Below are 23,318 nucleotides of genomic sequence, written 5' to 3'. Positions count from 1 at the left end.
GGGTGACTGTCCCTACAATGTATCCGGATCCAGGGTGACTGTCCCTACAATGTATCCGGATCCAGGGTGACTGTCCCTACAATGTATCCGGATCCAGGGTGACTGTCCCTACAATGTATCCGGATCCAGGGCGACTGTCCCTACAATGTATCCGGATCCAGGGTGACTGTCCCTACAATGTATCTGGATCCAGGGTGACTGTCGCTACAATGTATCCGGATCCAGGGCGACTGTCGCTACAATGTATCCGGATCCAGGGTGACTGTCGCTACAATGTATCCGGATCCAGGTGACTGTCCCTACAATGTATCCGGATCCAGGGCGACTGTCGCTACAATGTATCCGGATCCAGGGCGACTGTCGCTACAATGTATCCGGATCCAGGGTGACTGTCCCTACAATGTATCTCGATCCAGGGTGACTGTCCCTACAATGTATCCAGATCCAGGGTGACTGTCCCTACAATGTATCCCGATCCAGGTAACTGTCCCTACAATGTATCCCGATCCAGGGTGACTGTCCCTACAATGTATCCCGATCCAGGGTGACTGTCCCTACAATGTATCCCGATCCAGGGTGACTGTCCCTACAATGTATCCCGATCCAGGGTGACTGTCCCTACAATGTATCCCGATCCAGGGTGACTGTCCCTACAATGTATCCCGATCCAGGGTGACTGTCCCTACAATGTATCCCGATCCAGGGTGACTGTCCCTACAATGTATCCCGATCCAGGGTGACTGTCCCTAAAATGTATCCCGATCCAGGGTGACTGTCCCTACAATGTATCCGGATCCAGGGTGACTGTCCCTACAATGTATCCGGATCCAGGGTGACTGTCGCTACAAGGTATCCGGATCCAGGGTGACTGTCCCTACAAGGTATCCGGATCCAGGGTGACTGTCGCTACAATGTATCCGGATCCAGGGCGACTGTCGCTACAATGTATCCGGATCCAGGGTGACTGTCCCTACAATGTATCTCGATCCAGGGTGACTGTCCCTACAATGTATCCAGATCCAGGGTGACTGTCCCTACAATGTATCCCGATCCAGGGTGACTGTCCCTACAATGTATCCGGATCCAGGGTGACTGTCCCTACAATGTATCCTGATCCAGGGTGACTGTCCCTACAATGTATCCGGATCCAGGGTGACTGTCCCTACAATGTATCCGGATCCAGGGTGACTGTCCCTACAATGTATCCCGATCAAGGTGACTGTCCCTACAATGTATCCGGATCCAGGGTGACTGTCCCTACAATGTATCCGGATCCAGGGTGACTGTCCCTACAATGTATCCGGATCCAGGTGACTGTCCCTACAATGTATCAGGATCCAGGGTGACTGTCCCTACAATGTATCCGGATCCAGGGTGACTGTCGCTACAATGTATCCGGATCCAGGGCGACTGTCGCTACAATGTATCCGGATCCAGGGTGACTGTCCCTACAATGTATCCGGATCCAGGGTGACTGTCCCTACAATGTATCCGGATCCAGGGTGACTGTCCCTACAATGTATGCGGATCCAGGGTGACTGTCCCTACAATGTATCCGGATCCAGGGTGACTGTCCCTACAATGTATCCGGATCCAGGGTGACTGTCCCTACAATGTATGCGGATCCAGGGTGACTGTCCCTACAATGTATCTCGATCCAGGGTGACTGTCCCTACAATGTATCCCGATCCAGGTAACTGTCCCTACAATGTATCCGGATCCAGGGTGACTGTCCCTACAATGTATCCCGATCCAGGTAACTGTCCCTACAATGTATCCGGATCCAGGTGACTGTCCCTACAATGTATCCCGATCCAGGTAACTGTCCCTACAATGTATCCGGATCCAGGGTGACTGTCCCTACAATGTATCCGGATCCAGGGTGACTGTCCCTACAATGTACCTGGATCCAGGGTAACTGTCCCTACAATGTATCCGGATCCAGGGTGACTGTTGCTACAATGTATCCCGATCCAGGTGACTGTCCCTACAATGTATCCGGATCCAGGGTGACTGTCCCTACAATGTATCCCGATCCAGGTGACTGTCCCTACAATGTATCCCGATCCAGGGTGACTGTCCCTACAATGTATCCGATCAAGGTGACTGTCCCTACAATGTATCCGGATCCAGAGTGAATGTCCCTACAATGTATCCCGATCAAGGTGACTGTCCCTACAATGTATCCGGATCCAGGGTGACTGTCCCTACAATGTATCCGGATCCAGGGTGACTGTCCCTACAATGTATCCAGATCCAGGGTGACTGTCGCTACAATGTATCCAGATCCAGGGTGACTGTCCCTACAATGTATCCGGATCCAGGTGACTGTCCCTACAATGTATCCGGATCCAGGGTGACTGTCCCTACAATGTATCCGGATCCAGGGTGACTGTCGCTACAATGTATCCGGATCCAGGGCGACTGTCCCTACAATGTATCCGGATCCAGGGCGACTGTCCCTACAATGTATCCGGATCCAGGGTGACTGTCCCTACAATGTATCCGGATCCAGGGTGACTGTTCCTACAATGTATCCGGATCCAGGGTGACTGTCCCTACAATGTATCCGGATCCAGGGTGACTGTCCCTACAATGTATCCGGATCCAGGGTGACTGTCCCTACAATGTATCCGGATCCAGGGTGACTGTCCCTACAATGTATCCGGATCCAGGGTGACTGTCCCTACAATGTATCCGGATCCAGGGTGACTGTCCCTACAATGTATCCGGATCCAGGGTGACTGTCCCTACAATGTATCCGGATCCAGGGTGACTGTCCCTACAATGTATGCGGATCCAGGGTGACTGTCCCTACAATGTATCTCGATCCAGGGTGACTGTCCCTACAATGTATCCGGATCCAGGTAACTGTCCCTACAATGTATCCGGATCCAGGGTGACTGTCCCTACAATGTATCCCGATCCAGGGTGACTGTCCCTACAATGTATCCGGATCCAGGGTGACTGTCCCTACAATGTACCTGGATCCAGGGTAACTGTCCCTACAATGTATCCGGATCCAGGGTGACTGTTGCTACAATGTATCCCGATCCAGGTGACTGTCCCTACAATGTATCCGGATCCAGGGTGACTGTCCCTACAATGTATCCCGATCCAGGTGACTGTCCCTACAATGTATCCCGATCCAGGGTGACTGTCCCTACAATGTATCCCGATCAAGGTGACTGTCCCTACAATGTATCCGGATCCAGAGTGAATGTCCCTACAATGTATCCCGATCAAGGTGACTGTCCCTACAATGTATCCGGATCCAGGGTGACTGTCCCTACAATGTATCCGGATCCAGGGTGACTGTCCCTACAATGTATCCAGATCCAGGGTGACTGTCGCTACAATGTATCCAGATCCAGGGTGACTGTCCCTACAATGTATCCGGATCCAGGTGACTGTCCCTACAATGTATCCGGATCCAGGGTGACTGTCCCTACAATGTATCCGGATCCAGGGTGACTGTCGCTACAATGTATCCGGATCCAGGGCGACTGTCCCTACAATGTATCCGGATCCAGGGCGACTGTCCCTACAATGTATCCGGATCCAGGGTGACTGTCCCTACAATGTATCCGGATCCAGGGTGACTGTTCCTACAATGTATCCGGATCCAGGGTGACTGTCCCTACAATGTATCCGGATCCAGGGTGACTGTCCCTACAATGTATCCGGATCCAGGGTGACTGTCCCTACAATGTATCCGGATCCAGGGTGACTGTCCCTACAATGTATCCGGATCCAGGGTGACTGTCCCTACAATGTATCCGGATCCAGGGTGACTGTCCCTACAATGTATCCGGATCCAGGGTGACTGTCCCTACAATGTATTTTTTGAAGTGTATCGAAAGCTTTATTTTGTACATTTTGGATGGGTAGATGAAATCTTTGTTGTTTTTTTGACTGTGCTGCATCGGGAGATTTCCCTTCACTTCCTGTCCTGTAGAGAAGTCTTGTCCAAGCAACGGCCCGAGGGCCACATGAGACCCAAGACGGCTTTGAATGCGGCCAAAAACAAAATCGTGAACTCACCTAAAGATGTTGTTTTATTTATTTATTTTTTTTTTTTAAATGCGTTTACACCTGGTGAACACGTGCGGCCGAAGGAAGAAGTGCGTCTCCTTTCTGGCTTTTATACGTTTTCTCTTCTCCCGCTCTTCACAATCATTCATGTCATCAGTTTTCAGCACCGAGATTTGTCAGCAGCTATTTTCCAGGATGAAGAACATGAAAGGCAAAATTAGAGCCAAAATATCTGATGGGCACCCTAAGAATTCACTGAAATGTTCTCCTCCATCCACCCAACCAGATATTGTTGGTTTCATTTATCAAAAACATAAAAAACGAGGAGTCTATCACGCTGATTGAGTTAGAATAACAGACTGGAAGCTATAACAAGGGGGTGGTGCTTGAAATCATTGTTCTTCCTCTGTTAACCATGGTTACCTGCAAGGAAACATGTGCCGTCATCATTGCTTTGCCCAAAAAGGGATTCACAGGCCAGGATATTGCTGCTACTCAGATTGCACCTAAATCAACCATTTATCGGATCATCGAGAACTCCAAAGAGAGAGGTTCAATTGTGAAGAAGGCTTCAGGGTGGCCAGGAAAGTCCAGCAAGCGCCAGGACCGTCTCCTAAAGTTGATTCAGCTGCGGGATTGGGGCTCCACCAGTGAGGAGCTTGCTCAGGAGTGGCAGCAGGCAGGTGTGATGCATCGGCATGCACAGTGAGGAAAGAAGACTTTTGGAGGATGGCCTGGTGTCAGGAAGGGCAGCAAAGAAGTCACTTTTGTCCAGGAAAAACATCCGAGACCAACTGATATTCTGCAAAAGGTCCAGGGATTGGACTGCTGAGGACTGGGGGAAAATCATTGTCTTTGGGAAAATTCATATTTGTGTCCTCCTCAAAACGTTTGGCCGGGGCTGTATATTGGTGATCGGGAACTTGCCATCCACCCAACGTTTTCTACTCATCAGTTCTCCTTATTGTTGGTGTATTTTATGTGCCCAAGACAGGTCCGCTTCTTCCAGTGTGGCCCAGGAGGATGAAAAGGTTGGAGATCTCCAGGGGAGAGGCCGGGCTGCCCCCAATCTCCAGGGCAGAGGCTGGGCTGCCCCTGATCTCCAGGGGGAGAGGCCGGGCGGCAGCCCCCGGTCTCCGGTACAGGGGCCGGGCGGCAGCCCCCGGTCTCCGGTACAGGGGCCGGACGGCAGCCCCCGGTCTCCGGTATAGGGGCCGGGCGGCAGCCCCCGATGTCCGGGGGAGGGGCCGGGCGGCAGCCCCCGATCTCCGGGGGGGGGGGCCGGGCGGCAGCCCCCAATCTCCGGTACAGGGGCCGGGCGGCAGCCCCCGATCTCCGGTATAGGGGCCGGGCGGCAGCCCCCGATCTCCGGGGGAGAGGCTGGGTGGCAGCCCCCGATCTCCGGGGGAGAGGCCGGGTGGCAGCCCCCGATCTCCGGGGGAGGGGCCGGGTGGTAGCCCCCGATCTCCGGGGGGAGAGGCCGGGTGGCAGCCCCCGATCTCCGGCGGAGGGGCCGGGCAGCAGCCCCCGATCTCCGGGTGGAGGGGCCGGGCGGCAGCCCCCGATGTCCGGGGGAGGGGCCGGGCGGCAGCCCCCGATGTACGGGGGGAGAGGCCGGGCGGCAGCCCCCGATCTCCAGGGGAGAGCTTTTCTCTTCTAGGAAATCCTGGCAGATTTTGTGAATCCTTGATTGTCATTAGAACTAGTGTCCCCATAGGAAGATATCCCCACTATTACTTCTCTGGGGACAACCCAAAATGTGGGATCTTCTTTCACTTTCAATAACCGTAAACAGAACAAATAGAGAGGGGGAATCTCCGTAAGAGGGGCACAGAGGGGGAATCTCCGTAAGGGGGACACAGAGGGGGAATCTCCGTAATGGGGGACACAGATGGGGAATCTCCCTGAGGGGGCAGACGGGGAATCTGCATAATAGGGACACAGGGTCACTTCGAAGTCCCAGCACCAGGATGGGCAGACTCCTCTCCTTGGAATACCACTCCCCATCCACACACAGTTTTTTTTTTTCTTGACTATATGTACATTTCCATCCCTTTCCATGAGGGGTCCATGTTGGCTACTATTGCTGGCCGCCTAAGTATTTCTCACGATAGAAACCCATCAAAACTGGGCTCAAGGTGAATGTTTCTTCATTGGATATTGACAGGAGGCCAGGAGAAGATGTGACTGGTGGAATGACTGGTGTAATGTCCCATGTGAACCCTCTGCTAGGTGGAGCTGACCCTACGTCATGTTGCATGGACAGGGACATCTTTGGGCAGCCTTAGAGTTTACAGCCCGATTGCTACATTTCAGTTACCAGAGTTGCTCTCCGAGACCAGAGGGCTTCCAATCCATATCTGGCCTTGGTGGGCCAGCAAACGTAGGTGAGATAAATGTGTCACCAACACTGACCAGGGTTCTCATTTGTTTCCTTCTACAGAACATTGTTGGAGAACAAGATCCAGAACATTCTCAGAAGACCAAGCGTCGGTTCCAGTACTACACCCATAACCCCCGTAATGAAGAAGACAACGCCGAGACCGCTCACCCTAGTCCCGGGAAAGAACGATTTCTACTCTGCACCTACCGCCCCGACCCGTTCGTCCCGTTCATCAAATACTTCATGTTCTGCGTCAACTCTGCCATCTTCACCTTGGGATTGGCCATCCTGTGTGTCGGCTTCTGGGGCCTCGCTGCCAAGCAGTCCTTAATGGGCGAACAGATCGGATACCTGGGAACCGACCCTATGCTGGTGTTCGTTCTGGTAGGCCTGGTGACGTGCGCCTTATCGTTTTCAGGGTGTGTCGGGTTTGTCAGGGAGAACACTTGTCTTCTGAAGACCTTCTTTGTTGGGATAATGATTCTGATAACCGCGCAGAGCTTGGTGGCCATCGTGGTCCTTTGTTTTCAGCAGCAGATCCAGGATTCCTTGAGGAGCACCATGCTGGTCGCCATGAGCCGATACCAAGACGATGCCGACTTGAGGTTTATACTGGATGAGGTTCAGCTGGCTATGGAGTGCTGCGGGGGGCAGTCCTACCAAGACTGGTCGGTCAATCTGTAAGTGTCAATGCCACTTTGAGGGTTCAGCTGCCAATCCTGGGACAAGGTCATCAAGCACTTGGGGTGAAGATAATAAAGTCCCCCCCCCCCAAGCCCTGCAACTCCCCCCTCCTAGCACAAATTCTAACTCCTCCCCCCTCCTAGCACAAATCACCTTGTCAAACTGCTCGGTCAAATCCCCCCTCCTACCACAAATCCAGTCCCCCTCCACCCCTCATTGTGGCTGTAAGCCGTGTACCGGGGTGGGCTCCCCAGGATACAGTGAAGTCACGAATGAGGAAACAACCCCAACACCAGCTTTCGCCACAACAGAATTTTACTTAGATGTGGCAAATAAACACAACCACAAATGCTGGAATATACAATAAATTTACATACACCCAGCCTGGCTGAGACCCTTGTGCTGCACAGCACGGCGCCCTCTGATGGATGAAGGTAGAAAGTGCAGTAATTTACCTACTGGGGGGCACAACTAAGCTGCCATACCCGTTATTACCCTACAGAGCAGGAATCAGTGTATGGGGGTCCGGTATGGGCTAGCCTGCGGTGCAGCACAACAGCTTACAATCTTACACAAATCTACAGTATTCATAGGCTTTTTTGAGTTTGGGGTCCCATGATCCCCTATTGCCCAGGGGCCCCATGAGTTGTCAGTCCGCCCCTGGTAATAACACTTGTGGCCTGACACAAACAGAGACCCTAACTAACTAACTATAGGCCTGGACTCAGTCTCTAGGTGCCAACACTGAAATGAGGTGCGTGCACAATCATACCAACCCGGGTCTGCTTTGCCTCCGCTGGTGACTCTGAACAGAAATGTCCCTCCAACAAGCATGCGGTATCGCAGTGTATGTTGCTTTGTTCCTCTGCTCTCATCAGCATTCCTGGCAGCAATCTTCCTTTCTCTGAACAGAATCAGGGTCTTGGACGCGATAAGCTTCACCCAGCTGCAGCTCTGGTTACTGAGGGATGTTCTCACACCTGGATGCCATCAGATTCTCTGCTCACACGGCTCCTGCATTCACCATCTTCTAAACACGGCTGCAGTCTCTCTCCTTCCTGTCCTCCTAAACCCTGTGTGAAAACTCCGCCTCTTCATGAATATAGAAATATCTATGCAGTCTAATGCTGTGTTAGGAAAATGGTGGCATCTTGTGGCTAAACCGCAGAATGTCAGTCCCGAACATTTAATTTACTCCACAAAATAATTTACTGCACACAACCAGTGTTCAAACAATGAGAGCTGTTTCCCCATCTCACATGGCCCCCGCACAGCTCCCCATCCCTTCCTGCAATTTAGACCTAAAATGCTACAGGGGCGTGAACTCACCCCTCCCTCACAGGAGTTCACTGGGCCGGGGGCAGCTGCCCCTCCTGTCCATCCCTTGTCCCACTGCCCAGTCCTTACAGCTGCCATAGCTGGCCTATTAATGATGGGTTCAAATTCCAGGGCTTTCCAAGGAACAATTGAGTTCTGACGTGATACTTTTTGTTATTTGCACTAACATACAATTTTGAGGACAAGCTGTCGGGGAGAGTCCCCTTCTTCAGGGTCCAAGCAGTACTCAAGTGTTTCTGTCAAATGCACCAATACGGCTACAATCACCTCAAGCAGGGCCTTCCAAAATCAAAGTTGTGAGGGTGTCTGTGGGGGGAGGGGGGGTTTGAGGGTGTGTGTGTGGTGGGGGGGTTAAAGGGGGGGTTTGAGGGTGTGTGTGTGGTGGGGGGGTTAAAGGGGGGGTTTGAGGGTGTGTGTGGTGGGGGGGTGGGGTAGGCAATGTGACCATATTTTGTTACACCCTTGAAATGGATGTACCCCTGTAGTATGGTTCCAAAGGTGGACTTTAGGGGGTCTATGTATAACCCATTTCATAAAACTAGACAGAGTTTTGGCCCCCAGATGGAGCTGATGATGTACAAACGGTGGAATTCAGTTCAGCCTGCAGGCCAGGGCCAGATCTAGGAGGGTGCTGGGATTGGCGTGGAGCCCCCCAGGTCTCTGATAGCACATCCACTCATCCATGGGCCAGCCTTATTGGGGCAATTGATGTAAGGGGGCACTATGATTGGAAAGACCCATGTAAGGGATCACTGTGATTGGGGATACCTGATGTAAGGGGAGCTCTGATGGGGACACCTAATGTAGGGGGCACTGTGTCCCCACCAGCGTGCCCCCTTGCATCAGGTGTCCCCACCAGCGTGCCCCCTTGCATCAGGTGTCCCCACCAGCGTGCCCCCTTGCATCAGGTGTCCCCACCAGAGTGCCCCCTTACATCAGGTGTCCCCATCAGAGTGCCCCCTTGCATCAGGTGTCCCCACCAGTGTGCCCCCTTGCATCAAACATCCCCACCAAAATGCTCCTTTACATATTTTCAGTTACCCCATTAGTTGATGATGGGGACATCTGATGTAAGGGGGGCACTCTGGTGGGGACATTTGATGCAAGGGGGCACTCTGATGGGGGCATTCTGATGGGGACACCTGATGTAAGGGGGCACTCTGGTGGGGAAATCTGATGTAAGGGGGCACTCTGGTGGGGACATCTGATGTAAGTGGGCACTCTGATGGGGACACCTGATGCAAGTGGGCACTCTGGTGGGGACATTTGATGCAAGGGGGCACTCTGATGGGGGCACTCTGGTGGGGACACCTGATATATAATAATATTTTATTTTTTTTCCCTCCCAGAGTATTTTAATTTTTTTTAATTTCAGATATTTTAACTGCTCGTCCCCTGGGGTGAACTCTTGCGGCGTTCCGTACTCCTGCTGCATCGACCCCCTGCAGAATGGCACGGTCCCCAACTCTCAGTGCGGTTTCGGTGCTCTGGCGATGGGAGAAGTTGCGGCCAGCAGCCTCGTCTATCTTGGTGGCTGCATTCCTCAGCTGGTCCTCTGGATTGGCAGCAGGATCTGGGATATTGCGGCGGTTTATATCTTGCTGACCGCCATCGAAGTCGTCTTCCTGGTCTTCGCCCAGAGAGTGATGCGAGAGATCGAGGCGGTGAAATCTCTGTACTGAATGTTTTCTGTTACCTTTTCATTAAACTATAACAGACAGATGGGGGTTGCGGACTTTTTTTTTCTTTCTTTTTTTTCTTTTTCTTTCTTTTTTTTCTTTTTTCTTTTTTTTCTTTCTTTTTTCTTTTTTCTTTTTTTTTTCTTTTTCTTTCTTTTTTTTCTTTCTTTTTTCTTTCTTTTTTTCTTTCTTTTTTTTCTTTTCTTTTTCTTTTTCTTTTTCTTTTTTTCTTTCTTTTTTTTCTTCTTTTTTCTTTCTTTCTTTTTTGAGATTGCTCATTTGACTAGGGAGAAAAAAAAAATCCAACAATTGCAAAGCGACAGTTGGGATGCACCAGGATAAGAACACTTTCTTCCGAAAAAGTGGCAGTTATTTTCAGTTAAATCCCGTGAGGTTAGACGATTCATGTCTCATGGATAAAATAAAGACTTGGGGTGTCGATTTATGAGAAGATTTGCAGCAATTCATCCAGCGAATCTGCATGTGTGTTCGTTCTTTGCAAAAAAAAAAAAGTTCTATAGGCTATTCGCTCTTCTGAAAGAATGCTCTTTTATTAGTACCCCGGTCACGCCGGGTGCGACTTGGCATGTGATCCGCCATGCCATGTGACTTGCAAATCGTATGCCAAGTCACACCCTATTGTCCGCAATCACAGCGCTCACATCGGCGCGGTTCTGTCTCGGTCGGAGCCGCACTGATTTTCCAAAGTGGCGCATGCACTACTTGTGGTGCGATTTGCATCGACATCTGTGTCGGATGTCTATGCAAATCGCACTTTAAATCGGCGTGTCCCCCGACTTTGAAATGGCGCGGGTTCAATGTAAGTCACATGGTTTCAAAGTCGGGCTTGATGTGCCCGGGGTGTAAGGGCAGGAATAAATACCGCATTATGGCCACTAGAGGGAGATGAGGAGGCTTGTAGACACTGGTCGGGGCGCACAGGGTCATGCTTTGCTGGGGTTGCGGCTGCCAGGCTGCTGCACCGTGGAAACGCATGGCTGTGATCCAGGGCAGGCCACATGCAGGGATGCCGTTAGGCTGCTTTCACATGGATCTGCTGCAAGAATACATTTTCTGCTCTTTCTGAGCGTTTAAAATGTACGTGAAAACTGCACCAAAAACGCTTCTCAGAGGCGCTTCCAGGCATTTTTCAGACGTTTTTCAGGCGTTTTCCACGGATCTCAGTGGGAAGAGGCATTTTTGGGGCTTTTTTTTTTAAACTGAACAAACATCCAGAGATGCTGCAAGTGGGGAGTTTTTACACCACAACGGAAGCGCAGCGCCGCAGTGAGAACACATTCCTAGACATGCGCAGGGAAGCGTTTTTATTGAGCTTTTCAGGTGATTTTTACGCAAAATCACTTCAAAAACTCCTCCGTGTGAAAGTCGCCTTAGAGAGGGAAGGAAGAAGGTTTGTATCTGGAGCCCCCCTCCACCCAGACCACCCCCAACACACCTGAAATAGGTGGCAGTTCTTGAAGGAGGGCTCCTGGTCTAAAGGGGACATGCTGATGTGATGGAGGGTCTTCGGTTGTGACAGGGGGAGGGCTTTTATGTGATGGGGGGGCTTCGGTTGTGACGAGGGGGCTTTGATGTGATGGGGGGCTTCGGTTGTGACGGGGGGGCTTTGATGTGATGGGGGGGCTTCGGTTGTGACGGGGGGCTTTGATGTGATGGGGCGCTCTGATGTGATGGCAGGAATCTGATGTGATGGGGGGGTCTCTGATGTGATGGGGGGAACTCTGATCTGATGGGGGACCTCTGATGTGATGAGGGAACTCTGATGTGATGGGGGACCTATTATGTGATGGGGGGGGGGTCTCTGATGTGATGGGGGTCATCTGATGTGAAGGGGGGATCTCTGATGGGGGGGGGCATCTGCTTTGATGGGTGGCCTCTGATGTGATGGGGGGGAGCTATGATGTGATGGGTGGCCTCTGATGGGGGGGCTTCTGATGTGATGGAGGGCCTCTGATGTGATGGGGGGGTCTATGATGCGTTGGGGGATCTCTGATTTGATGGGGGCCCTTTAATGTTATGAGGGAGCCTCTGATATGATGAGGGGGCCTCTGATGTGATGGGAGGGCATCTGATGTGATGGGGGGGCTCTGATGTGATGGGGGGGTCTCTGATGTTGATGATGAGGTCCCTGATGTGAATGGGGGGTCTCTGATGTGATGGAGGACCTCCTGATGTGATGGGAGGTGCTTTGATGTGAAGGGGGGGCTCTGATGTGATGAGGGAGCCTCTGATGTGATGGGGGGGAGGTCTCTGATGTGATAGAGGGGGGATGATCGCTGATGTGATGAGGGAGCCTCTGATGTGATGGGGGGGAGGTCTCTGATGTGATGGAGGGGGAATGATCGCTGATGTGATGGGGGGGGCTCTGATGTGATGGGGGTCCTTTGATATGGGGGGACCTCTGATGTGATGGAGGGGGGATGATCGTTGATGTGATGGGGGTCCTTTGATATGAGGGGACCTCTGATGTGCTTGGGGGAGGGGGAATACTGATGTAATGGGAGGCGGGCTGTGCTGTAAAGAGGACTCTAATATGAAGGGAGGAGGCTGAACTTGACAGAAGTGGCTGCAAGAAGCCGCAGCAGATCAGCAGCACTAAGATGGTGAAAAAAATCTGCAATAGTTTCTCATACACGGCCCTCTATAAAGCAAAATCCCCTCCCCCCTCCGAGCCAACATCCCCTTTAATTGAGGTGCTGATGGGGTGGAGCCCCCTTCCCTAAGATCAGACCTTTGGCGCAATCGTCAGACAAGCGCATTGATCGATCGCTCGGCTGCACCAGGCAAGGAAACAACAATCGGCGGGCCGGCAGGCGCGGCGGTTTTGTATGGCGGTATTTATGTATCGCCAGCCTGCGATGATCTGGGAGGGGGGGGATTTCTTCGCCACGTGACGCTTTATCTTCTAGAACAGTTGTGTGGCGAGGATTAGAGGAGAAGATTACAGGTGATTTACCGCCAGGAGGGACGGGCAGCAAGGACAAGGGAGACGGGGGGGAGCGGGACATTGAGCGCGCTGCGGCGTCTGCACACGGATCCAGAAATACTGACACCTTCAATTCCAGGAAACGTGCCACCGTCCCAGAGACGCGATTCTTCCCAGAATAAAACGTTTATATCCCGACTCCGGGCAAAATCCTTTCTTTTTTCCAGTCATTGATAGAGCGCAGGCGGGCGAGAACGTCTGCAGGGATCTAAATGCTGCCTGTCTTCCCATTGGTTACATTTTATTCCCTCCAGCGTTCTCCAGAATTGTTACATTGTATCTCTTGTTACAAAGATGTATCCTGTATATTCCCTCTGCTCCTCAGCTCCCCCTAGTGACCCTAATGAAGGATTTTACAACTGCCCCCCTAATAGAAGAACATTCATTTTTGGCCCACTTTGCACATTTGTTGGAGAACTGCCATTTATTTACAAAAAGACCCTGTAAGACCTAACTGATATTTTGCTAAAGCACTGGATATAACCGACCATCTTCATTTCGTTAAAATTAAATACTTGCCCCCCCCCCCTTCTTCTTTTTTTTTCCTCTCTCTTTTTTTTCTCTTTCTTTTTTTTCTTTCTTTCTTTCTTTCTTTCTTTCTTTTTTTTCTTTTTCTTTTTTTCTTTCTTTTTTTTTTCTTTCCTCTTTCTTCTTTTTTTATTTCTTTCTTTTTTGAGATTGCTCATTTGACAGGGAGAAAAAAAAAATCCAACAATTGCAAAGCAACAGTTGGGATGCACCAGGATAAGGACACTTTCTTCCCAAAAAGTGGCAGTTATTTTCAGTTAAATCCCGTGAGGTCAGAAGATTCATGTCTCATGGATAAAATAAAGACTTGGGGTGTCGATATATGAGAAGATTTGCAGCAATTCATCCAGCGAATCTGCATGTGTATATTATATTAACGCATTTCAACATGCAGTGTGTATGTGTGCTTTTCATATATATATATATGTGTGTATTGAAATATATTGAATACGGCCAAAATTTTAGTATTTCAAATATATGTCAATATATTTGGGAAGAATATTTTTAAAATATATTTCAGATATATTTTCTTCCATGTGGGATGGTAAACTGCAAATCAGCTGCTTGTTTTCACCAGCCACCAGTGTGAAAGAGCCACCCCCCCTTTATGTCGCCCTGGTACAAGTACTGCCTGTACCTTTTTAACCATTTCAATACCGGGCAATTTCCCCCCTCCCTGCCCAGGCCATTTTTCAGGTTTCAGCGCTCTCACACTTTGAATGACAATTGCGCGGTCATACAACATTGTACCCAAACTAAAATTTTATCATTTTCTTCACACAACTAGAGCTTTCTTTTGGTGGTATTTAATCACCGCCGGGGTTTTTATTTTTTGCTAAATTAACAAAAAAAGACCAAAAATTTTGAAAAAAAACCACATTTTTCTTTGTTTCTGTTATAAAAGTTTACAAATAAATAATTGTTCTTCATAAATTTAGGCCGAGATGTATTCTGCTACATGTCTTTGGTGAAAATATCCCAAATTAGGATGTATTTTTTAGTTTGTAGGAAAGTTATAGAGTTCACAAACTATGGTATAGATCTGATTATTGATCAATCCTGAAGTACTGACAGCCAATCTAATTTCTTGAGGTCCAAGAATGTCAGAACAGTCCAGATATCCCCCAAATGTCAGGACAGTACAGATATCCCCCAAATGTCAGGACAGTACAGATATCCCCCCAAATGTCAGGACGGTACAGATATCCCCAAATGTCAGGACGGTACAGATATCCCCCAAATGTCAGGACGGTACAGATATCCCCCAAATGTCAGGACAGTACAGATATCCCCCAATGACCCCTTTTTGCAGAGTAGACAGTCTGACGTACTTCATAAGAGGCATGGCGAGTTTTTTGAAGTTGTATTTTTTTGTCATAATTTTTCGGAAAATTAAAAAATTAAAAAAATTATTTTCACTATTTTTTTTTTTACATACTGTCACCAGTGCAGTACAGCGTCATCATATAACTGGCATGGCGGTGAACAGGGACACTGACTGGTGACAGTATGAAAAAAAAATATATATATATATTTTTTTTAAATTTTTTTTATTATATTTAATTTTTTATTACATTTATTTTTATTTTTTTTAAGATTTTTTTTATAATATTTTACTATGACCAAAGTAGTACAATGTTACCATAGTAACATTGTACTACTTTGGGGAAGTGATCAGTATTTTTTTTTTTTTTTTACACAATTTGCTTATAGCAAACAATTACTTTGCTATAAGCAAGCATTTACCTGAATGAAATCGATTCATTCAGCTTTTTTTTTTTTTTTTTGTGCTTAGCTGTGATTTGGTCACAGCTAATCACATGACATGTGCATGTAATCCCTGTGACCATTCACAGCTAGGCACTAGTATACAATGGATGGCATGAATGAAGCCATCCATTGTATACAACTGTCATGTGACCTGCTGTGATTGGTCACAGCAGGTCACATGGTACCAGCAACGGGAGCCGGTACTCGGATCTGTCATCGGCCGTGTCCGAGGTGCACGGCCCGTGACAGATCGCACTGCTGCGCCGCTCTGCATTAGCGCAAACGGCGCATGTGCGGGAGGACGCCAAATGGCGTGCACCCGGAATGCAGGGACACATTTGAAGCCGCCAAACGGCCGTTGGCCGGGCGGCTAATGGTTAAAGAGACACACTTCCTGTTCCCGAGATGCAACCGGAAATGAAAGGAAATCTCTCCAAATTGAGAGGGGGTCCCCTGACACGCCATAGGAATTTCATCTGGATCCTGATGAACTGGTTGAAATTTGCTCCCAAGGTGGTCCTCTCAGTCCCCTTCCATCCAACTTGAAGGGGTCGGGCAAACAATTGTCAGCTGACGCTGCCAGAGTACAATAGTCACACTTTTTAGATTGTACCATCCACACACAAAAAAGAAAATCTGCCGTGGTTTAGACCGCTATTACCAGAACAGGTGTCCCCAATGGAAGATTTCCCCTTTCTTCCTTTTCCAGTGACAACTGTCAAATTTTGGATTTCTTTTTATTACATTCTGTATTGGTGACCATTGCTAACAGGGCAAAAAGGTTAGGTGAGCAAAGGACCAGAACCAGAAGTGGAACGAGAACCTTCAGGAACCCAGTGCAAGAAACCATGAAGGGCCCCCCCCTTCCCCTTGAGCCTGGGGCCCTTCCCTCTGGGTCCAGGACCCTTCCCACTGATCCCAGGGCTCTTTACTCCCATCGTGGAGGCCCTTTATTATGGTCCTGCAGTGGGCCCCCTTCATGGTGGCAGAACACCAGGGCCCAGTCACAAGTGCGACCTCGGTAGTTCCGCCAGTGCCCAGAACCCAGCCACCCTTGGGAGGGAGGTCTCAACCAATCGGCGCTCTGGACCTCCCCCGTGGTATGCCATGTCAGTACCTCATCGGCCAATAGAAAGCCTCCTATAGGGCTTCATTCTGTAACACCTAATTCTGAATATCAATAGTCCCAGGAGAGTGCAGCAGGGAGGGCCCCTCTATACTTATAAAAAAAAAAAATACCCAAAAGAAGTTTTGTTGGTTTTATTGGAATCAGATTTTCTTATAATTGGTTCTTAAGAAACATTTCAAAACCTCATGAAAGCCACAAGTGGATATTTCGTAACTAAACTTTAGAGTTCCATTCACATTTCTGTGGATATGAGTTCTACGTCTCGTCTGCTAGAAGGTCCATGTAAGGTGAAGGATTTCCTGTACACAAAACTACGTAAGGTTTAGGTGAAAAGAGTCAGAGAGTGCTGAGAGAAAACTATGGTGGGCCGTTTCTTTCAACGTTCTGTGTGGAAAGGTTGGGATTGCAGTGTGTGTGCCCCGTCCCAGTGACCCCCATGTCGCCCACATTCCTTGCATTGAGGCCAATAAGGGGGTCACTGAGACACCCAAATGGAGTCGCATACGGCAAGAAAAATTTGACCAAGGTTCTAAACTTCCTACGCTCTATTTAAAACTAGAAATAAATTGCTGGGCTTCAATGTCTCTCCAGAGTTGTGACATCTCAACCGCCCATGTGCCATTGTGTAGCATCTCAACCGCCCATGTGCCATTGTGTAGCATCTCAACCGCCCTTGTGCCATCGTGTGACATCTCAACTGCCCATGTGCCATTGTGTAGCATCTCAACCGCCCATGTGCCATTGTGTGACATCTCAACTGCCCATGTGCCATTGTGTAGCATCTCAACCGCCCTTGTGCCATCGTGTGACATCTCAACTGCCCATGTGCCATTGTGTGACATCTCAACCGCCCTTGTGCCATCGTGTGACATCTCAACCACCCATGTGCCATTGTGTGACATCTCAACCGCCCATGTGCCATTGTGTGACATCTCAACCACCCATGTGCCATTGTATGACATCTCAACCACCGATGTGCCATCGTGTAGCATCTCAACCGCCCATGTGCCATTGTGTGACATCTCAACCGCCCATGTGCCATTGTGTGACATCTCAACCGCCCATGTGCCATTGTTTGACATTTCAACCGCCCATTTGCCATTGTATGACATCTCAATCGCCCATGTGCCATTGTGTGACATCTCAACCGCCCATGTGCCATTGTGTGACATCTCAACCGCCCATGTGCCATTGTGTGACATCTCAACCGCCCATGTGCCATTGTGTGACATTTCAACCACCTATGTGCCATCGTGTAGCATCTCAACTGCCCATGTGCCATTGTGTGACATCTCAACCGCCCATGTGCCATTGTGTGACATCTCAACTGCCCATGTGCCATTGTATGACATCTCAACTGCCCATGTGCCATTGTATGACATCTCAACTCGCCCATGTGCCATTGTGTGACATCTCAACCCGCCCATGTGCCATTGTGTGACATCTCAACCGCCCATGTGCCATTGTGTGACATCTCAACCCGCCCATGTGCCATTGTGTGACATCTCAACCACCTATGTGCCATCGTGTAGCATCTCAACTGCCCATGTGCCATTGTGTGACATCTCAACCGCACATGTGCCATTGTGTGACATCTCAACTGCCCATGTGCCATTGTGTGATATCTCAACCCGCCCATGTGCCATCGTGTAGCATCTCAACTGCCCATGTGCCATTGTGTGACATCTCAATCGCCCATGAGTTATTGTGTGACATCTCAACTGCCCATGTGCCATTGTGTGACATCTCAACCCGCCCATGTGCCATTGTGTGACATCTCAACCGCCCATGTGCCATTGTGTGACATCTCAACCCGCCCATGTGCCATTGTGTGACATCTCAACCCGCCCATGTGCCATTGTGTGACATCTCAACCACCCATGTGCCATTGTGTGACATCTCAACTGCCCATGTGCCATTGTGTGACATCTCAACCACCCATGTGCCATTGTGTGACATCTCAACTGCCCATGTGCCATTGTGTGACATCTCAACCACCTATGTGCCATCGTGAAGCATCTCAACTGCCCATGTGCCATTGTGTGACATCTCAACCGCACATGTACCATTGTGTGACATCTCAACTGCCCATGTGCCATTGTGTGATATCTCAACCACCCATGTACCATTGTGTGACATCTCAACCACCCATGAGCCTGAGGTTAATGGGTGTCACTGAGACAGACAGTGAGAAGGAGTGACATATGGCAAGAAAAATTTGACCATGGTTTCATCCTTTCCACACTATGCAAAAGCTAGGAAAAAATTTCTTGTAGGATTTGGGCTTCAACGTTTCTCCAGAATGGTGACACCTCAATTGCCCATGTGCCATTGTGTGACATCTCACCTGCCCATGCGTTTGGTGCTCCATTTGTTTGTTTTTCAACTTTCTGGAATCCTTTGTTCTGGATACCAGTTAGGAGATGCCAATATTTTTGGTTGCCCAATGGCGGTTTTCCTTTGGAAGACCGTCATTGTCAGTTGGCCATTGCCAATTTGCCATTTGGCCATTGCATTGACTATCTGTCAAGTTGCCAAAATGTTAGACTGCCCTTGTTGTGGTTCCCTCCAAAATCAAGCCTACACATTGGAACCCCCCCCCACCACCAAAATATATGCTTTGACCTCCAGGTGGTGCACCTCTAACCATCTGCCACTGAAAGAACAATGGTCAAACACAAACTAGAATTGGGTCATTTGATAAACATTTACGTTTGAAGGGTAAGGATCCCTATCACGCCATAGAAGAGATAGCAGAACAATTTGATAAGTTAAACAAAAACGAATTGTATGTAAAAAGGTTAATATTGGTGTTAGAGGGGGAAACATGGTGAGATGTGTTTTCAGGAACAGGGGTGAAATGTGAGTTTCGAGGTGAGAACCGCCTCCCCTGGCTGGCCAGAGTTTGCCGTCCCCATGGTCGGGGAAGAAAAAGACTTGTATATGGAGGGCTGACACTAAAGTGTGGGCGTACGAGTGCCAGGGGCGAAAACCAAAGGTCTCGGCTCCGAGTCTCCGGAGAAAGCAGAGTTGGTTAGTTTTGTCTGTACTGAGTCCTACACAAACTACATCTCCCTGCTGTGGCCAGCCAGAGAAAAAAAAACCAAACAAACAAATAAATAAAACAGGCTTGTAGATGGACGGAGCCGTTGATCTTTAGATGATACCATATTGGGCCAATTCGTGCAGCTCCAAGTGATTGAAGGCTTCCCAGGGGCAGATGACGGTGATGTCTGCAAACAAAGAACAGTCAAGATTGCCATCATTTCTACTTTACATTTGATGGCAGATGTAGCTCTATGCTGGTGGTCCTTCTAGTATCTTGGGTTGGATTTACATCAGCAGAGCACATAGGCCCAAAAAATACCACTGTGCTAGGACTATCCCTTTTACATCGTCTTCTTCTATTACAAATTCTATTACAAAAACTATTTTCAAATTTGGATATTTCCTTTCATTATAATTTATTTCAGATTTGTTGAAATTCATTACTATTGGGATTTGGAACTCTGCAAACATCTGAATCTCTGAATAACGGAAATTTTATCCCAATTTTTGATTTGTAACGAAAGAACCGCACGTGTCTAACTGCCAGTATGGGCTTGGGTTATGGTTTTGGTTAGGATTGAGGGATAATATTTAGAGGTAAGACTAGAAGTTGGCTCAACAATAAGGGGTCAGGTTTTGGTTAAGGGTTTGTGGTTATGGTGACTTTTTACATTTTGGTTATTTCTGCACCAAAACACTGTATGTGCTATAAACCTCGGCTCTTGTAGTACATACAGATTTTGGGTGCAATAGTAACCAAAATATAAAAGTTTTGTTACCAGACCCGTAACCCTAAACCACACTGTACTGCTAAGCTGACCTCTAACCTCACTTCCAAAATGGCTATTCTCAACTATGGTTCCTTCATAAGATGCTGGGGGTTCCCTGACCTATGGTTGATTGTGTTCCCATGTGATGGTGCCTAGATAGTTCCAGGACCAACACCTCTAGACAAATACAGCAGCAGGACACCAATGATCTTTTTAGCTGTAATTAAGGGTGGCAACGTGATCACCAATGTAAGAGGCATTTTTTACCATTGATCCCCGATTAACTGGTTTTAGTTAGGGTTTCTCAAGACCTGAAAATTATTTTAGGGGTTCTTCTGGGGTTGAGGAAGGCTGCTCTAAACTATAACCATTGGCCTAACTCCAACCCCGAGCTTCACCTCTAATCCTTAATCTTCAATCAACCTCTAACTTTCCCTCTAATCCCTAACCCTCAACTCAAACCTTATTCCTAATGCATTGCTAACCCTCAACCTAACCTCTGACCGTCAACCCAACCCCTAACCTTACCTCTAATCCCTAACCCTCAACCTAACCCCTGACTGTCAACCCAACCCCTAACCTTACCTCTAATCCTTAACCCTCAACCTAACCTCCGACCGTCAACCCAACCCCTAACCTTACCTCTAATTATTAACCCTCAACCTAACCTCCGACCGTCAACCCAACCCCTAACCTTACCTCTAATTCTTAACCCTCAACTCAAACCTTATTCCTAAAGCTAACCCTCAACATAACCCATGACTGTCAACCCGACCCCTAACCTTACCTCTAATCCCTAACCCTCAACATAACCCCTGACTGTCAACCCGACCCCTAACCTTACCTCTAATCCCTAACCCTCAACATAACCCCTGACTGTCAACCCGACCCCTAACCTTACCTCTAATCCCTAACCCTCAACATAACCCCTGACTGTCAACCCGACCCCTAACCTTACCTCTAATCCTTAACCCTCAACCTAACCTCCGACCGTCAACCCAACCCCTAACCTTACCTCTAATTATTAACCCTCAACCTAACCTCCGACCGTCAACCCAACCCCTAACCTTACCTCTAATTCTTAACCCTCAACTCAAACCTTATTCCTAAAGCTAACCCTCAACATAACCCATGACTGTCAACCCGACCCCTAACCTTACCTCTAATCCCTAACCCTCAACATAACCCCCGACTGTCAACCCAACTCCTAACCTTACCTCTAATCCCTAACCCTCAACCTAACCCCTGACTGTCAACCCAACCCCTAACCTTACCTCTAATCCCTAACCCTCAACCTATTCCCCGACTGTCAACCCAACTCCTAACCTTACCTCTAATCCCTAACCCTCAACCTAACCCCTGACTGTCAACCCGACCCCTAACCTTACCTCTAATCCCTAACCCTCAACCTAACCCCTGACTGTCAACCCGACCCCTAACCTTACCTCTAATCCCTAACCCTCAACCTAACCCCTGACTGTCAACCCGACCCCTAACCTTACCTCTAATCCCTAACCCTCAACCTATTCCCCGACTGTCAACCCAAGCCCTAACCTTACCTCTAATCCCTAACCCTCAACCTAACCCCTGACTGTCAACCCGACCCCTAACCTTACCTCTAATCCCTAACCCTCAACCTAACCCATGACTGTCAACCTGACCCCTGACCTTACCTCTAATCCCTAACCCTCAACATAACCCATGACTGTCAACCCAACCCCTAACCTTACCTCTAATCCCTAACCCTCAACATAACCCATGACTGTCAACCCGACCCCTGACCTTACCTCTATGCACTAACCCTCAACTCAAACCTTATTCCTAATGCTAACCCTCAACCTAAGCCATGACTGTCAACCCGACCCCTAACCTTACCTCTAATCCCTAACCCTCATCCTAACCCCTGACTGTCGACCCAACCCCTAATCTTACCTCTAATCCCTAGCCTTCAATTCAAAACGTATTCCTAATGCGTTGCTAACCCCCATCCTAACCCCTGATTGTCAACCCGACCCCTAACCTTACCTCTAACCCTCAACATAACCCATGACTGCAACCCAACCCCTAACCTTACCTCTAATCCTTAATCTTCAATCAACCTCTAACTTTCCCTCTAATCCCTAACCCTCAACTCAAACCTTATTACTGATGCATTGCTAACCCTCAACCTAACCCATGATTGTCAACCCAAACCCTAACCTTACCTTTTCTCCTTAACCTGTAATCTCTCAGTTTTAATGCGTACCTTTATTGTCAATTCAGCGCTTAACCTTACTTCTCATCTTGAAACCTGAACCCAGATCCTCAATTTAAATCTATACTCTTAACCCTTATGCTAACCCTCAACCTAAACCATAACCATCAACCCAACCCTAACCTTACCTATAATCCTTAACCCTCACTCAACTCCTTACCTTAAACCTAAATCGTAACCCTTATGCTATCTCTCCACCTAACCCCCTTATCATCGACCCAACCCCTAACTTTATCTACAATACTTAGCCCTTAACCCAACTTCTTACCTTACCTCTAATTCTTAACCCTCAAACCATCTCCTTACCATACATCTAAAGCTTAACCCAGCTCATTCCCTTAAACTATAATCTTAACTATGATGTTAACCCCCAACCTAACCCCTTATTGTCAACCTAACCCCTAACCTTACCTCCAATTCTTAACCCTCAACCCAAGTTCATACCTTTTAACTTATTATATTAACCCTTATGCTAACCCCCAATTTAATCCCCAACCATCAACCCAACCCCTAACTTTACCTTTAATCCTTAACCCAACTCCTTCCCTTAAACCTAAACCTTAACCCTCGACCTAACCCCTTATCAACATCAACCCAAACCCTAACCTTATTTCAAGTTCTTAACCCTCAAACCACCTTTTTCCCCCTAAACCTATAATAAAACCTTATGCTTACCCCAACTGAACCATCAAC

At 48.6% G+C, this 23,318-nt stretch overlaps 2 protein-coding genes across 2 annotated transcripts in view; one reads left to right on the top strand and one right to left on the bottom strand.

Annotated features, from left to right (window-relative positions):
- LOC149427529 (tetraspanin-10-like) overlaps window positions 1–10,160 on the top strand; it is an 11,135-nt gene extending 975 nt beyond the window's left edge. The window contains exons 2-3 of the mRNA XM_089667931.1: window positions 6,479–7,098; window positions 9,816–10,160. Coding sequence (XP_089524057.1) covers window positions 6,479–7,098; window positions 9,816–10,122 — 927 coding nt within the window. The 3' untranslated portion in view covers window positions 10,123–10,160. The remainder of the gene's footprint in view (window positions 1–6,478; window positions 7,099–9,815) is intronic.
- A 6,509-nt stretch (window positions 10,161–16,669) lies between these two features.
- LOC149427528 (rod cGMP 3',5'-cyclic phosphodiesterase subunit gamma) overlaps window positions 16,670–23,318 on the bottom strand; it is a 36,143-nt gene continuing 29,494 nt past the window's right edge. The window contains exon 4 of the mRNA XM_089667932.1: window positions 16,670–19,786. Coding sequence (XP_089524058.1) covers window positions 19,710–19,786 — 77 coding nt within the window. The 3' untranslated portion in view covers window positions 16,670–19,709. The remainder of the gene's footprint in view (window positions 19,787–23,318) is intronic.

Source organism: Staurois parvus, unplaced genomic scaffold (genome assembly GCF_062004578.1).
Source record: "Staurois parvus isolate SC_StPar_1 unplaced genomic scaffold, SC_StPar_1.0 ptg003679l, whole genome shotgun sequence".
Lineage (NCBI taxonomy): Eukaryota > Metazoa > Chordata > Amphibia > Anura > Ranidae > Staurois > Staurois parvus.
Note: the sequence above shows the minus strand (reverse complement) of the source record. Positions and strands in the feature narration are given on the sequence as shown.